General features: G+C 47.0%; 1 protein-coding gene across 1 annotated transcript in view; it reads right to left on the bottom strand.

Annotated features, from left to right (window-relative positions):
• The window catches only part of LTBP2 (latent transforming growth factor beta binding protein 2), a 100201-nt gene that overhangs the window by 47801 nt on the left and 34498 nt on the right, over window positions 1–17902 (bottom strand). The window contains exon 4 of the mRNA XM_053601425.1: window positions 1710–1894. Within this exon, the coding sequence (XP_053457400.1) occupies window positions 1710–1894 (185 nt within the window). The remainder of the gene's footprint in view (window positions 1–1709; window positions 1895–17902) is intronic.

Raw genomic sequence — 17902 nt, 5'->3', positions numbered from 1 at the left:
CCGAGTTCACTTCATTTAATCGGGGTGGTAGCAGTGGAATTGCAAAGGAAAGGTATTAATTCAGTAGGGGGGACTGGTGAGGGAAGCTGGAAGGCAGAGGGTTGAGGAAGGAAGGAGCGAGGAGGAAGTGGAAAAGTATATGAAAGCCATGTGCTCCAGAAGCTTGACTGTGAAGGGAGGAGCTAGAGAGGAGGCCAGAGCAAAGCAGAGACGTGTGTGTGCGACTGGCAGAGCCGAGGCGAGTGTAGATGCTGAAGGGGAAGGGCTGAGAGGAACAGGTCCGGATACAGAAGGTGGGGGCGATGCCTAGCATTCCAAAAGAAACGGGAAAGGGGGGCTGCCTTAGACAAGAGGGACACCTCCCCTTCAAAAAGGCAAAAAGGGGGTCATCAACCAGAGAAAAGAACAAAGGACTAATCATGCTACAACACAGATAAACCTCAAAAACATGCTAAGTGAAAAGAATCACAACAGACATGTTCTATTTCACTTCTGTGAATGTCCAGGACATGCAAATCCACAGAGGCTGAAAGGAGATCAGTGGTTGCCAGGGGCTGGGGAGGGCGGGGGTACTTGGGAGTGACTGGTGAATGCACATAGGGTTTCTTTTTGGAGTGATGAAAATCTTGGAATCAAATAGTGGTGATGGTTGCACAAAATTGTGAATATACCGTTTTCAAACCACTGAAGTGTACACTTTATTTTCTTTCTTTCTTTTTTTTTTTTTTTTTTTGGCCGGGGCCGGGTTTGAACCAGCCACCTCCAGTATATGGGGCCGGTGCAGGCGCGGCCCTATTTCTTTTTTTTTTTTGAGACAGAGTCTCATTTGTCACCCTCAGTAGAGTGCAGTGGTGTCATAGCTCACAGCAACCTCAAACTCTTAGGCTTAAGCCATTCTCTTATCTCTGCCTACCAAGTAGCTGGGACTACAGACGCCCACCTCAATGCCTGGTTATTTTTGTTGTTGTTGTCATTGTTTAGTAGGTGTGGGCTGGGTTTGAACCTGTGGCCAGTGCCCTAACCCCTGAGCTATAGGCACTGAGCCATGAAGTGTACACTTTAAAAGGGTTAATTTTGTGTTATGTGAATTTCATCTCAATTTTTTAAATGCTCAGGTAAAGATTCAGCTAAGGGAGTGGTGTTCATGGGTTGAGGAGCTCTCTGGGAGGTGAGGGGTGCAGCCATGGGCTGATGGAAGGGACCTGAGGAGAGTTGGGGAGACCCAGAAGCTACTCTGAGGAATGGAGGGAGAAAATGTCCAGGCACACAGAGAAGCGTTTCTGGGTAACAATAGTGTGTTGTGGTGTGAGTCTAGAGATATACTCAGTTTCCTCTGTGGAAAGCAGTGGCCCAGCTGTAGATGCTAAGGAAACAATTGGTTGGGTTGAGTTGATCTAGGAGGTGTGGGTTTGCAGGAAGGATGAGGTGGAAGGACTGGGGCTAGGGAATTGAGGTTCATGGCAAGATATGAAGAGAGCAAAGGCAAGAGGGCAGGACAGATTGTGCAGAAATAGGACAGTCAAGGGCAAAGGCCAGATCACCTGGTGTGGGCCCCTAAAGCCTACCACAAAGCAGGTGCCCAGGGAGTGTTTGTTGGCTGATGGGAAAATGAGGGACAAAGTGACAACTCAGCCCCTCTGTGAGAGCGGAGGGGGAAGCAGAGATTTAGATGCCCTGCTCTTCTAGGACATGAGACAGAGCATCCTTACCCCAGGGAGATGAGAGGTGGTCCAGACCCTGCTGGGTGCCATCTCTCTGCTCAGGACCTGGTCCTGACGGCAGGGCATTGGAAGTCAACTGGCCACTGGCCGCAGCAGTTGGGTAAAGTCGGACAGTTCTGGACAGTCCCACTTGCTGCTGGGAGGGGCGAGTCTGGCTGAGTGCATTCAGGGTCCTGTGGAGACAGCCAAGAGAGGCAACCTGTTTACATCCTAGAACAGTGTCTCTGTGCCATCCCTCACGGGGATGGCCGCTCCCTGCCTTTGCCCTGGAGGAATATTCTCTGTATTGCTGCCTTCTCCCCACACATGCGCATCTGACTTCTGGATAGAGAGGCGCCTAGTCCTCCAAGGCAGGAGGACTGATCTAAGGCTGGCTGGTTAACTGCATGGAAATGCCTGCCTTGATGTAGAATAGCCAGGCTTTTCTAGGGTTATTCTGGGCAAGTCACTTAGCCTCCCTGAGATTTAGGGCTCTTGACTACAAAATGAAGGCGTTAGATTGTTTCCATGTAGCTCCAACATTCTGAGAGTCTTTGAGAGCCCCTGCCCTCTAAACCAGTCCTGTGCCTATCCCCTGTCACCGCTTAACACAACCCTTAACAGGAATAACCTGTGGAATGGGTGCCTGACAAATACACACTCACAGATTGATTCAGGGGTGGTGGCTAGAATCGCCCACTCTTATTAATTAATTAATTTCAGAGGTAGGTCTTGCTATGTTGCCCCAGGCTGATCTTGAACTCCTGGCCTCAAGCAATCCTCCCTCCAAGGCCTCTCAAAGTGCTAGGATTATAGCCATGAGCCTATTTGTTTTTATTTGTAAGACTATTACAACAACAATATTAAGGAGAAAAACATGAATTCATCATCTCCCACTCCAACACCGCAAATTATTTTTTGCCTCTTTCCTTTAACCTTTGCTCACATATATAATTTTACACTATCCTCATATCTTATAAATACAATTTAATTTCTTATTTTTCTTTTTTTCTTTTTTTTTTTTTTTTGTAGAGACAGAGTCTCACTTTATGGCCCTCAGTAGAGTGCCGTGGCCTCACACAGCTCACAGCAACCTCCAACTCCTGGGCTTAAGCGATTCTCTTGCCTCAGCCTCCTGAGCAGCTGGGACTACAGGCGCCCGCCACAACGCCCGGCTATAATTTCTTATTTTTCACTTAGCATTGGATCATACTTGCTACAATTCCATTTTCATATTTGTCATGTCCTTTGCTATTGATAGTCTATCTGAAGATAAAGCACAATTTATTCACCTATTCTGATTTTACATACTTGGATTGCTTTTCAATTTTTAACTGTGGACATCCTTACCCATATGGCTTTTTCTTCTATTAAAATATTCCTTTAGTATATGGGAATTCATCGTTGTGTTCTATTTTGTTCTACATGCCTGAAGATTTTTATAAGAAAGGTTTTGAAAAGTTTACTACTTTACGATGACTAGAATGACTATATCAAAGGGTATGAACATTTCTGGCTCCAGCTTTACATTAGCACATTGGTTTCTAAAAGAGTTGCACCAAAATGTATAGACCACTTACAGTACAACCTTGCCAGCATAGCATATTATTAATTTTTATACTTTGCCAATTATGAATAAGTGTAAAGTGGGTACTTCAATGTTGCTTTCATCTCTATCTACCTTTTTTTTTTATTCTGAGGTTGAATTTTTCTCAGGTATCTATTTACCACTTGTGAAAATTCTCTGCTCATATCCTTTGACGTCTTGACTATTTAAGTTTGCTCATAGATTTGAACACATCCTTGTTTGTTATTGGGTAGGCTGCTCTAAAAGGTCCTGGGACACTTTTCTTCCTCCATCCCTGCCCTAGTTCTGTTGGCTCTGGATGCTCAGGCCATGAACAAACTCCTTCTTAGCCTTTCCTAGCAGAAGCCAAACAAGGAGAGATGTCAGAGCCTGGCCACTCGAACCAGCTCACCATCTATCCAGACCTTCCCCAGTGCCCTTGGCTCAGAACTGAACTCCTGTGAACAGTAATGCTACTATTCTTCCCAGTACCACCAGCAACAAACCCTTACCCTGACAGGCCCCAGTCAGATCTCACCCTGCTTCCCTAATTTGGGGGATGGAGTGAGAGAGAGGTGCTGTGGGCCACCCTAGTCCTGTTAGTGCCTGTCATGGGCCAAACCTTAGGCATCATTTGTCATTCCCAGAAGGTTGGCACCACCAGCTGCAGCAGAAACCCAGTCCCGCCAAGGGCTTCTTCTTCCTTTTTTTTTTTTTAGAGACAGAGTCTCACTTTATAGAACTTGGTAGAGTGCCGTGGCATCACAGCTCATAGCAACCTCCAAATCCTGGACTTAAGCGATTGTCTTGCCTCAGCCTCCCGAGTAGCTGGGACTACAGGCACCTGCCACAATGCCCAGCTATTTTTTTTTGTTGTTGTTGCAGTTTGGCCGGGGCCAGGTTCGAACACACCACTCTCAGTATATGGTGCCAGTGCCCTACCCACTGAGCCACAGGCGCTGCCCCTGCCAACGGCTTCTAAGAGAGTGCCCAAGAGGAAGGTGAGCTGGTGGGTCACTGGAAGTCTTCCCCTGGGATGCCAGGCTTGTACTATGCTCAGATTAGAGCCAACACCACAAAGCATTCTAGAGAAGTCAAAAGGATAGCTCATGTTCTGCCCAGAACCCCTGCCATCTTTGAACTTGACCTTGACAAAAAGCATTCCAACCTGGACAAGATGGAAACTCTGGGTTCTTTCTTGGTGTCTTACTGTCATTATTATGTTATTTATTCATTGTTACATTGCTGTCACTTGTTTCTCTAATTGGCACTCAGTGCTAATGGCACCAAGATTCCACAGTTCAAATCCCTTAAGGGTCAATTGGGTAGCTTTGTGGAGAAGAAAGCCAAATAAACAAACAATGCATTCCTTTTTGTAGACATGGCCTGGCAGTACAGAGGCTTGAGGTTGGGATTTGGGCCAGAAAGAAGCAGTTCTGTCTCTTACTAGCAGTATGGGTTTGAGCAAGTCACTCAGCTCCCCTAAGCTGCAGACTCCTCATCAGCAAACGAGAACAGCAATCCCTACCTCACTGGGCTGTCGTGAGTGAGACCATGAGATTATTTTGCAAATATAAGTCAATGGTCTCACAATGAAAAATATGCCAGAATTTTAAAATCACATGGGTGAAGGGGGAAAAGGTCTGGGTTATGGTTCATACTAAATACTTTCCCCCAAGCAAATAAGCAAATATGACTAAGTCACTTAAAATTCTTCTTCATTTAAGGGAGATAAAAATACTCCCCCACACCACTTGTTATTGTTATTCAAGTGTCATTACATATGAAGGGTCAAGTACCTAATCTCAAATCTGGTGTCAACACACTTCTAATAACTAGAGTGCTCTGAGCCCTGTTCACTGTCATCTATTGCTGTGATGGAGATCTGGGATTAAATGACAGAAATTAAAAATCCTTGCCTTTTGGGGCAGTGCCTGTGGCTCAGTGAGCAGGGTGCCAGTCCCATATACCAAGGGTGGTGGCTTCAAACCCGACCCCGGCCAAACTGCAACAACAAAAAAAATAGCTGAGCGTTATGGTAGGCACCTGTAGTCCCAGCTACTTGGGAGGCTGAAGCAAGAGAATCACTAAGCCCAGGAGCTGGAGGTTACTATGAGCTGTGACGCCACAGCACTCTACTGAGGGTGACAAAGTAAGACTCTGTCTCTAAAAGAAAAAAAAAAAATCCTTGCCTTTTGAGAAGCTCAAAGCAGAGTAAAGAAGGAAGCCCCAGTTCTTTGATAAGTCCTCTGTCTTATACTGAAAGGACCCATAGAAGGAGACGGCTTTCTCCCTTCATAAACCCTAGCTTAGTCCTCAGAGGTGGGCAGGGATGCAGGCTCTTGGCTTATCTCTGGCCCCTGGGTAGTCTCCAGCTGGTTGCTACTGCCCTCACCACTTAGTAGGGCATAGGCAGCTAGGATGGGGTGGAGATTGTGGTCTGTGGGGTTTGTAAACCCAATCGTCTGGCCTTTGTGCTCATTTCTCTTAAAAATAATCACAAACCCTTAGCCAAGTTCTGGCTACGTGTCCCATCCTAGTCTGAGTTTGGTTGCGGGACATCAAGAGAAATAGCATATTATTAATTTTTATACTTTGCTGATTATGAATACGCGTAAAGTGGTACTTCATGTTGCTTTCACCTCTATCTATGTGCCCAAGGTGCCATGTTTGGCCCAAGGTGGTCTAAACAAGCAGTGCTCCCCTTAAGGACAACAGAGTGGTGGCAAGAAGGGCAAATGAGAACCTTAATGAAAAGGTGACTTCCTTTAAACACAGACCCTGGGAGTGGCTCCATCTACTATCAGTCTTGGAAGAGCTGCTGCAATTTCATCAAAAGACAGCAGTTGCCAAACCTACCTGGCACAAGAATGGAACTGGTTATCTTTCTGGGATTGGTCCAGGAAAGTCCTGGCCAAGCTGCCACAAGGGACCAAAATTTTGTGGATCAGTAAAATTTTGAAAGAAATGGGGTGGGAGGGGAGGGTTGGGGGAGCGGCGCCTGTAGCTCAGTGAGTAGGGTGCCAACCCCATATACCGAGGGTGGCAAGTTTGAACCTGGCCCTGGCCAAACTGTAACAAAAAAATAGCCAGGCTTTTTGGCGGGCACCTGTAGTCCCAGCTACTCGGGAGGCTGAGGCAAGAGAATCACCTAATCCCAAGAGCTGGAGGTTGCTGTGAGTTGTAACACTACGGCACTCTACCGAGGGCGACAAAGTGAGACTCTGACTTAAAAAAAAAAAAGAAAAAAGAAATGGCGGGGGGCATAATATAAAATTGCTGACTTTTTATTTAGGTAGAGAAGATATTAAAACACACACACACAACTACCAATCATTGTCACCATTATGTCATGAAAGAAAAGACATTTCAATGCCAAAAAGAAACATTGGAACAGCTTAACTTTGTGGAAATCTCACAACATTGACCTTACTGTCTTCATTTCATTATGGATCACAGAAACTCCATCACAAACCAGCACCAAGCCAACAGGCAGCCACTGGATCTACCAAAATCTGCTCTCACCTGAGGACTCTGGGGCTCTTTCAACAAAATTGGGGAGAAAGAATTCCCATCCCAGTTGGCTGGTATCTTCACACCTGTGTGAAAACTTCCTGGGAAGTTTGTAATCATGATGGTGCCACTAAGTTCAATGTGTAGGATGTGTGAACTTCCTGCCTGACACACCAAGCAATGAGGAGACAAGTCGGGGAGGGTTCTGTGCCCTCCACCCCACCTCCAACTTCACTCTAGCCTGGAGGAACCACTCTATAAATCGGGCTCTAAATACAGTCAGCTCTTTGTATCCATGGATTCTGCATAACAGATTTAACCAACTGCAGATCCCAAATATTAGGGGGGGGAAATGATGACAACAACAACAAAAAAACAAAATTAAAAACCATTACAGTATAACAACTATGTGCATAGTATTTACATTGTATTAGGTATTATAAGTAACCTAGAAGATTTAAAGTATACAGGAGGATTTGCATAGGTTATATGCAGATAATACTGGGTGGCTACAGAGTTCATGTGCAATTTAAAATTGCACACTATTTTAAATTGCATATGAACTTTATGGCCACCCTGTATGTTGTTTTACATAAGAGACTTGAGCATCCATAGATTTTTGGTATCTACAGGGGTCCCGTGCATATCTTACTGTCCTGAGGTACAACTATACTATTTCATTTGAAAAAGGTCTTACTGCTAAAAAGAAAGTTTAAAAATATCACTACAAGGTGCAGAATAGCTATAACTATCATTTATTGAGCACTGAGCTAGGTACCTCATAAATATTGCTTAATTTATGTCATATTAGTGAATGAAAAAAGCTATTTGCAGAATAACATGGAGAGTATGCTTCTGGTTTTGTATTTGAAGAAAAACTTCTCACCCTCTTCCCCACAAGTAAACATACAGGTATAGCAAAAGTCTGGAAGATCTGGAAATAATGGCTAGTCCTTGGGAATGAGAATGCCTGTGTATATGGAACTACCATTTAAAACTTTATATAGTCCTACATTTTTAAGCCTTTTAACAAGAAATATGATCATGCAAGATAAACATGCATTTGTTTTGTAATCAAAATAAGTCTTTATTCTTCCCAGAAGCTGCATTTTATAGAGAAGGGAACAGAGGCTCAGAAAAAGCACAGTAAATATGTGCAAATAACTAGGACCCCACGTGGACTGTGATAGCTGACAGGTACAAAAGTTCAGATGTAATACAGACCATATGTAGTAGAAACTCCAGAAGGTTTCAGGGAGGAAGCATCATATGAGATGGGGCTTCAGAGATGGGTAGGATTTTAACAGCTCAAAATAAGTAGAAAGGCATTCTAGGTTAGAAAAATAACATAAGATATGCATGAAAGTAGGAAGCATGAGCCACCATTAAGGAAGAGTGAGCCCAGTTTGGATAAAGCACAGAATGGAGAGCAGGGCAAGGAACAGAAACAATAACCACTGGGTGCCAGGCAGGTGCAGGCATCATGCTAAATGCATTTACTCATCCAAACAATTCTGCTTGGCAAAAACCACTTTCACTAAGTAAAAGGATAAATGAAAAAATGGAGAAAATATATGCAACTCATATCACAGACAAAAGATGAATCTTCATCTAAAGAGTTCCTAGAAACAGAAAGGACAGAGACCAGTAGACCTAGGAGAATCAGCAAAGGATACGCACAAACAGTTCACAGAAAAAATACAAAGTGTTTCTTAAACACAGAAACATATGCTCCACCTTTCTCCTTATGAGAGATGTGCAAATGGAAACTACTCTGAGACAGCATTTTTTAATCCATCAGATTAGGAAAAATCCAGAAGCTGAATAACACACTCATTTGGCAAGATTATACGGAAACGGGCCCTCTTAGACGTTGCTGGCAGGAATATTAGAGCAACCCTTACGGAAAGCAATTTGGCGATGTTCATTCACATAACAATGCATCTATGCTTTGACCCTGCAGTTCCACCTCTACGACCCTCCTGCAGACCTGCTGTGGTAGGTGCTGCCACCTGCCTGGGTCCCCTTCCCAGCTGGTGCACCCCCAGCTGCTGCAGGTGTGGTGGCTACATCTGGGACCTCCAACTCATGCTTTTAGCCCATGGGAACCACCTGAGATGTTCCTCCCGCACCAGCCACCATGAGCACAAAACTAATGACTGCCTGAAAGGGAAGTTCAAGAGCCTTGGCCTTCTTGCCCCAAGGTGGCACAACTTTGGAAGCTCTATCCTCCATCAGGACAAAGCCTGATTCATCCGGGCCACGTCCTCGCTTGTCTTCTGCCTTTCCCATGCTGCTCCTTCTCTCCCCTAGCACACCTCCCGTAAATCACACATCCCTGAATCCTACCTCCAGGAGATCTGAAACACTCTCAAGTAAATGTCTAAAATGATGTATGAACATTATTCATAGCAACACTATTTTGTAATAGCAAAATGTTTTGTACAGAATAGAAACAACTTAAGTGTCCTTTAGTAGAGGATTGGCTGAACAAATCAGGACCTGTCCGCAGAATGGAGTAATACATTCTGGAAACAGAAAGCAGCAGCTCTTTTATATCAATGAGGATATATATTTTTTCATGACATGAGACAATGATATGAAATTCAAATTTAAGTGTTCTTAAAGTTGAACTGGAACACAGCCATGCTCATTGTCTGTGACTGTGTTTTCTCTCTGACAACAGAGTTGAATAGCTGCAGGTACCATGTGTCATAGAAAGCCTAAAATATTTACTGTCTGGCCTCCTTTTATGGAAGACATTTGCTGACTCCTGGTGTAGGGCATGTAAATGTTTATGTAAAATATGGAAAATAAGGCTGCATGTTGCAAGTATTTGCATATTCATAAAGCAACCTTGGAAGGATGATCTGGAAAATTACAAACAGTGGTTACCTATGTGTGCATGGCAGGGTGTGGGGACAGGGAGTGGGAAGTAGGGGGTGGGAAATAAACCAGTGCTATAGTTTAATGAACGCTTACTCTGTGCCAGTCTCCGTGCTAGTGATCCATGTCACATGCATTCTCTCACGTAGCCCTCTCTGCAACCTCAGAGTGAGATGCTCACTCTGCCCGTTTGACAGTCTGGAGGTTCTATATACCTTGCTGAAGGCTGCAGAACTCTTAAGTGCAGAAGCCAGGTTACCAAACCTGGTAACTTCATCCTAAATCCACCCACCATGGGTCATTTCTTTCTTGTCACGTTACAGATGAGGACATTGAGGCTTTGGGATATTAAAGAATAGGTTGGGCCTCCATGATGGGACCTCTAAAATATTGGGGAAGTATGTGGGCTGTACTGAATGGGAAAAGGGGAGTGGCTGGAGCTTTGGGAGCAGGAAAATGACATGGTCCAAGGAACAGCCACCCTTTTTCACCCACTGAAGAAGCATGTGCTGAGTGCCCCATGCTAGGCTCTGGAGCCTAACGATGGCAACGATCTTACCCTCTCAGCCCTAGTGAGGGCTGGACAAAGGGACCAGCACCCCTCCAAAGATGAGGGGGTGCATGGGGACACATGCTAGCCTCGAGAGATTCCTGGTCTTCAAACAGATCCAGGACATGAGGGAGTAGGCCCTCTTAAATGACAATTAATCTGGTGAAAGATTATCTGGTGGAGAATGGGCCAGAAAGGGGAGGGCTAGAGGCCAGCTGGAAGGTTTGGCTGTGGTCTAGGCTTGGCAGTGGCCCAGGAGGGGGCCAGGAAGAAGATACGGATTCAAGGAATATTTAAGATGTAGAAACATAAATAATTCCTAGCTTTGGCTTAGACAAGGAGAGAGGGGCTTCAGGGACTAAGATCTTAATGTGAGAGACCCAAGAAGTGGATAATGGGCTTGACATGGTGAGTGTTTGGAACCTCAGGAAGGATCTCAAGATGGAAACACCCAGGAGGCAGAACTCAGGAGAGAATTCTGGGGCTGTAGACACAGAGAGAGATAGCAGGAATTCTGGGGCTGTAGACACAGAGAGAGATAGCAGGAATAGAGGTGACGGGTGCAGAGTTAAGGGAGAGGATGATCTCACTTGGGGAGTGTTTGCAAAACAAACCACATTTCAGTGTTTCAAACAAACCACTGCTGGATTGAGGCGTTAACTCTGCTAACACTTCTCAACCTAAAAGAGGAAAACGTGTTAATGAACAGAATGGTCTCAGTTTTAAGTTTTGCTCACGTAAATTCTTCTCCAAGCTTTGGCGTCTACTACCACTTGTCTGCTAGCACATGATTAAACAAATGACCAAGCCATAAATTAATATTAATGGAAAAATGTGGCAGTAGCCCACCACACTTCATTCCACAGTTTGCTCTCTTCACAGACACGTGCGTGTGCCTATAGCTGGGTTTCTTTTTTTCCTTTTGCACATACAGACGATCGTCATAGTTTCTGCTAATAAAACTGTTTCCAGCTCCAATCATGGAATTAACTATATTGATAGTTCGCGGCATTCCTTATGCCTGCCAGGTGCTCTCCCACCTAAATAGTTTGAGAAATAGAAGAGTAAGGAGAGAACAAAGAAGGGAAGAGGCCATCTAGGGGACACAAAGGCTTAAGGGGCAAATGAAGAAAGAGGCTGTGAAGGCACTGGGAGGGAGTGGCCAGAGAGCCTGAGCGGAGCAAGGAGAAAGCAGCAAGCCCGAGGGTGTTCCCGCTGGCAAAAGGGCGGGGCTGCTCCTCCCCGTGGCTGTGGGTGCCCTGGCCTCTCCCAAGTGGCTCAGGGGGTGAGCTCCTGACAGAGCTCTGTTCCCCTCTCCTCCTGGCTAGCCAGGCAGACCTCACACACAGGCCAGTCAGGCAGACCTTGGCTGCCAAACCCTTGGGGACTTAAGACAGTGACACAAGTGGGGGCAGCATGCCCAGGGAAATGGCGCATGGACGGGACCCTGCCCTCTCCTACGGCCTGGCATGCTGACGGGCAGGATCAACAAGGGCACCCTCACACCCTGGTGCCCATGTGGGAAGGGCTAAGAGGCAGCCCTCTCCCTGGTGTCCCCCAGTTGCCTTAAGATCACTCCTGCTGCTGCACTTGCCGTGACCAGCCACCCTGCCGCACTGGTCAGCCAGAAGCCCGCACTCAGTCCCACCTGGCCATCTGTGGCTCTGGGCCTCTAGTTCCTTCCCTGGCCACACCCAGGTCTGAGAGAACAGAAGGCTCAGATCCCAAGAGATACCTCTGCCAGGCTGAGGGGTTGGGGTGGGACCCTAGGGGCGTCCCTCCTGCCCAGAGTACCCTACTCCACTTCCCAGCCAGCTCCAAGGGAACACAGCATCCTGTCGCCAGGCAGAGGAATAAGAGGCAGAGGGGGCCTGGGTTCCACATGTCCTAGGGAAAGAGGGGGAGGGAGGCACCCAGAGACCTACTCCCCACTTCAAGGGCAGCTCTGAACTAGGTGCTGCCTCAGTTTCTGAATGGTCCAGAGACCTTTGTGAGTCTCATCCCTCTCCTCCACCCTCCAGACCCTCAGGTGCTGGTCGACTGTAGAGACAGTTTTCCATAGAGCAACTGGCTGTGTAGGCTGCTGAGCCCTCATCACTGCCACTTAAGACGCTGGATGGCTTTTGTCCTCTCCTGGCTGGGTGAGGGGGCAGGGTGGGGGGGCAGGGCGAGAGAGCCAGTGCAGGCTGCCTGGGCACTGGGATCACATGCAGAGGCAGGAGAAGGTGACCCGGACGGCTGGCCAGGGCCCCAGGAAATGCCCCTCATTTTCTACCTAGCCTGCCCAAATGTCAAAGTGCTGAAGCAACAGCCCTCTCCTTCCCACTCTAAAGAGAAGCCCCTCCAAGAGCTCCCCTGCTTCCTTCTGGGCCCAGCAGGACCACCCAAAGGACTAGAGCTCAGCCAGGGATGCAGACCCCCCAGAAGGGAAGGGACTGGGTCCTCCCTTCTTTACATCCTCCATGAAGTGATCACAGCACTGGGCACACAGCTGCTGACGAGTTCAAATACTCATCACCCTGAACTTTGAACTTCTCCGTGGCTTCTTCCAGCTCTCCTGCTTGGCTGGAGCTATCTCGCCAGCCCTGTCTGGGCCCCAGTCTGCAGCTAGCCACGACCAGTGGGCAGTCTGAGGTCTTTGGCTCCAACTCCCCCTGGGAAGACCTGTCACGCCACAGGGAACCTGGATTTCATGAATTCATTGTGCTTCCACTGCCAAGGTGCACAGTCCCATTAGGCACTGTGGGAAGGTCATCTTGCCCAAGAGAGTGTATGATCCAGGTTGGTGGGGGCCTGGGGGGTCAGGGGTAAGAAGAGGCCTGGGACACCTGGTGCCTTGGTACATATTAGAAAAGGGGGCTCCTCTGGACAGCCAGTTTATAGAAGTTGCCCCCACTTCCTATTGTAGCAGGGTACAGACTCTGGGTAAGCAGAATACAGACTGGGAAGATTTTAGCTTCAGGGTTCAACCAACCACTGATGTACACTTCTGCACAGGGTGCAACGTGCACGCCCACACACAGCAGGCCTGGGACAAGACCTTGCATGTGAATGTTTCATAACAATCCAAGAGCAGAGAAGCAGGACAGCAGCAGGAGCCAGGAGTCTCAAGGTCAGGTAGGCTGTCCATCTAGAATGTTCCAAGTCTCCCAAAGCAGGCATGGCTGTGGGGCTGGGTCTCTGGGGAAGGTTCCAGAGGGCAGGAGACATGAGCTGGAGGAAGGGATGGGGAGGACAGAGAGAACCACGAGCACAAAGGTACACATTCAGGAATGTACTGACATGGTGTTCAGGGGGTAACCAGGTCCATCTGGTTAAAGGGGAAACAGGAGGGGTCAAGGATGAAAATACTAATAGCAAATAGCTCCATAGTGCTTATTATGTGCCAGACAGTGTGTTCAGCATTTTACATATATTAATTCATTTAGTCACAATTAAAATTAGAAAATAGGTATTATCATTATTCCTATTTTATGGATGAGGCCCAGAGAAGGTAGGTAACTGGTGTAAAGTCACACAGTCAATGACTAACAAAGCCAGGAATCAAAACAGGGATCCTACAGATATTCCGGCTGCAGAACCTGTACTATAAACCCCTACAGTCTTGCTGCTTGAGAATTATACTTTGGCACTGAGCTGTAGAGGGCCAAGAGTCCAGGCCTCACCCTATGAACCTCGTGCATGAAAGGGAAGCCTTGAAGAAGGTATTTTCACCAGGAAGTAACAAGGTTAAGAATGGTCTCTTAGGCTGATGGTCATGGAAGATTCCTCCCTGGAGGTCCCCTACCTGTCCTGGGTTGCTCACCTCCCCGTCTCCTCATGAAGGCTTTCATGAGAGCACTCATGAATGCCTTGCCAAGGGCTGAATGTGCTTTCACTACTTGTGCATGTCAAATGGCTGGATTTGAGATTTTAGAGGCAAGGCCTTGGTCCAAGTCATCTAGTATTCCTTGTGCCTCAGAGAAAGGGAAGGAGAGAGGGAGGGAGGGAGAAAAGGAGGTAGGGAAGGTGGGAAGGAGGAAGGAAGGGAGTGAGGGAGGAAGGAAGGAAGGAAAGCTGGTTGAGCCTGTCAGTTGCCTGATTCAGAGATGATCCTTCTTTTGAACGTCCTTTCTCCCAGCTGGCCTGACAAATCCATCCAGGGCACACATAAAGTGAATGGCAGAGGCATTACAGGGAGGGCAGGATTTACACAGGAGAATGTTATCTATTCCTGGCTTATTACTTGGAATGTCTCTTAGAAGGCACAGCTATGGGGGCCCTCTCTTAGCACAGATTGCTGTGCGGCAGACATCAGATGTTGAGCTGAAGGACAACAGGTGTTTTCAGACATGCAGCTAGAGCTCAGGTCAAGCATTCCCCTGCTCCTGGAATGAGATGTCAGCTCGTGCTGAAGGGGAGCTATTCCTCCCAAGTCCAAGAATGGGAAGCCAGCTATGCTGAAGCAGAGATCAGACCATTATGAGACTTGGCCCCTGGCATTTTCTCCTCTGGGTATCTGCTGTTCCAAGGGGCATGGCTGGGATGAGGTGGCAGAGTCTCTGGGAGCCACAGCACTCCCCACACAACTCACCTTGATCAAATAACCGCCACACTCACTAACATGGACTGAGCACCAGGCACCAAACACATACCACCTCATACAGGTCCCTAACATAATAACTTGTGATTTTAATGTCTCGAAATGGAGTCACTCATGTTTAATGTCTTGAAATGGAGTCGCTCATGTGCGACATTAAGCCCACAGTGGTTGTTTACCCCTCTCTCAGAGTGATGAACGTATATGCAATGGATTGAGGTGATAAGATAATACCTGTTATCATCTGGTACCCCCCCCCACCCAAGACCTGAAAGAAATGGATAAAAAGTAAAAGGTGACCGAGATAATGAAAACAGTCCTATTGGGAGGATCATAAAAGTAGCCAGGACCTGTCCTTGTTTAACACACCTTTGAAGGCTTGGCCCATTCGAGTGCTGAGGGCTTCTCTGCATTTTAGCAGCTATCACCAAAAGCTCTGCCAGAACCCCTGAAGGACCCACTCAGCTCGTCTTGGCACACTGGTCTTCTGAGCCATCACTGGTTTGTTACCCCACTCTTGTTACTGCCTGTGTGCTAAGTGTGGGTTACAGAATCAATGGTGTATAAAGCCCTCTCAGCAAACTGTGAATTTAATATATATAATTGCTATTGGGTCACTAAAACCTTAGAGCTTTGGCTGGAGTTAGCACACTTAGGCACAAACCCAATTAGTATGTCAATAGACATAGCCAGTAATGGTCCCCCAGCAACAACCTGAGAGGTAGGTGTCACTATCCTGGTATGACTTTGGAGAAATTCGGGGCATGAAGAAGGAAAAGAGCTGGCCCAAGCTTAAACAAGAAATGGCCAAAAGCCAGGATTCTAAAGCTCAGGTCTGCTGGGCTCGGAAGCTCATCTTGCTTCTCCCATCACTGCGGCTGAACTCTCTTGGACACGATGCCTCGATGGTGCTGCGGGAACCACAAGAAAGTGTATAAAAAGCAGAAGAGGCTGACAACTGCAGTGGCTAAAAGGGAATGAAAACACAGGCAGGGCCAAGGGACCTGGCAAGTGCTATAGGAGATTAGCAGAGAAGATGGAGCAGGGAGATGAGAGAAGTAGGTTGAGGGGACTGAGCTGGGCCCATCTCGCAAAGCCACAGAGCCTGGCATATGGGCATCTCACCGCCATCAACTTGGCCTTGAGGTGTCCCCTCCTGAAGTTCTCCTTGAGTTCTCTTATGGCGTTTGGAACCCCCCCACCCCACCCCACAACATACACACAGAGTCTGGCAGGCCTGGCTTATTGGACAGTGAACACAGATCTCTGACTTCAGATGCGTTTACCCCACTCAAGTCCATGGTCCACCCAGGCAGCTGGGGCTGTTGGGACAGGGATACAATCCTCAGGGGCTGGCCACCAGTCCAGCAGACCACAGCCAGCCTGTCTTTCCTGTTCTCCCAAGGGCTGGAAACCCATGCTGGGGCATACATGAAAGGAGAGTTCTATGGGAATGAGGACTCCAACCTGGGAAGTTCCTTCAGTGATCTAGCTGCCCAAACCCATCAACATACGGTGTACCAGACACCTGCTAAGGCATTTTATTTTTTTGTTTTTGCTAGTCCCTTTATATTTGTCACCTTAATTAGTACAATACAGGAACTAACATCCCCTGTTTTATAGAGCTGAGGCACAGAGTGGGGCTGTTAACCTTCACCAGGGCATCCCTAGCACTGTCTGCCTTCAGTGGGTAAAACTCCTACCCTGCTGCTCACCCTTGGCTATGACAGAAAACCTCACCAGGGCAAGAAGCAAACACCTGGGCAAACCTTCAGAGTTTCTAGTGACTGCTGCTGCTTTTCTGATGTAAACATAAAGCTCAGGGAACCCCAGGGTGAAGGAACAAGTAAGAGTGGATGCCATCCATAGAAGAGCTAAAAGATGCATTTACATGTATTAGTAAATCTTGGTGACAATTCTATAAGGTAGAAATGGTCATCCCCACCCTATAGATGAAAAAACTGAGGCTCACTAGGTTAAATCAGTTGCTCTAAGCAGCATGGCAATTAAGTAGTAGAGCTGAGATTCAAACCCAGGCTTATCTAATTATAAGACAAAAATTATTTCAGGATTCCACCCTCACATGCGACAGCATTCTGTAGGGCCTCTGACCCTGCCCCAAGAACGTCAGGAAAGAAAGAAATGTGGAATCAATTTTCTCCCCAAGGAAGAGGTCGCGGAAGGGTGTGGCCTGGCTGGGGACTAGAGAGGATACCGCCTGCCCCCACAGATCCAGACTCCTCCAAGAGGCCTCTGATGCAGCCCCTTCCCTCCCTGGGCACAGGTGGGTGACATGTCAGGTCGTGGGCACAGCTAAGGCTCCAGGAGGAAAATGCAGCGTAGGCAACAGCTAGAAGCAGAAATGTGGTAGCTCCAGAAGTTTTGATCTGTAATCGTTGTTTTGCAAGAAACAGGAATTTTTCTCTTCAAAAAGTACTTGACTTCCCTGAATTTTAGACCTTGCACAAATATTTTTTTAGGAGAAATAAGATGAAGAAAAAAAAAAGCAACCCACAGAATGCCTGTCGCAGCTACTCACTTCCACAATGAATCATGGACGCAAAACCACAGCTATGTGGCTAGCAAAGGAACTATGTGTTTTCGCATTTCATTATTGGGAATCATTTAGCAATCTTCACCATGTCATCTGCAGACAGGCAGATGGACAGACAAACACACACACAAATGCACCCCTCTGGGACCTATGCAGCCTCTTACAACACGGTCATCAGATGAGTTTGCATTTCATCCATTTTCCCTTTCTAATCCTTTTCTGGGAAATTATCCTGCAAGGTTATGAGAGTGTGTGTGTGCTGTGATTTAGGAAGGAGGAGGAGGAGGAACCCTGAGACACTGATTCAATTAGTTACACAAGTGAAAACAAGTGTACATTTCAGAGTCCCCCTTTTTATTACTGTTATCATAATACCGCTTCACTTTGCCAAAGTGATTTTCACCTGGGAAGCTCACAGTGCCTTTTCTGACAGTGGCAAATTAATTAACTGATGGCAGATTTAAAGATGGAGTAACTGGAAAAACTACTGGACCCATAAATCAGAAACTTCCTCTATGTTCCGGACAAGGGGTGAAACCCGATATATATTTGA

The sequence above is a fragment of the Nycticebus coucang genome, chromosome 9, assembly GCF_027406575.1.
Source record: "Nycticebus coucang isolate mNycCou1 chromosome 9, mNycCou1.pri, whole genome shotgun sequence".
Taxonomy (NCBI): Eukaryota; Metazoa; Chordata; class Mammalia; order Primates; family Lorisidae; genus Nycticebus; species Nycticebus coucang.
Note: the sequence above shows the minus strand (reverse complement) of the source record. Positions and strands in the feature narration are given on the sequence as shown.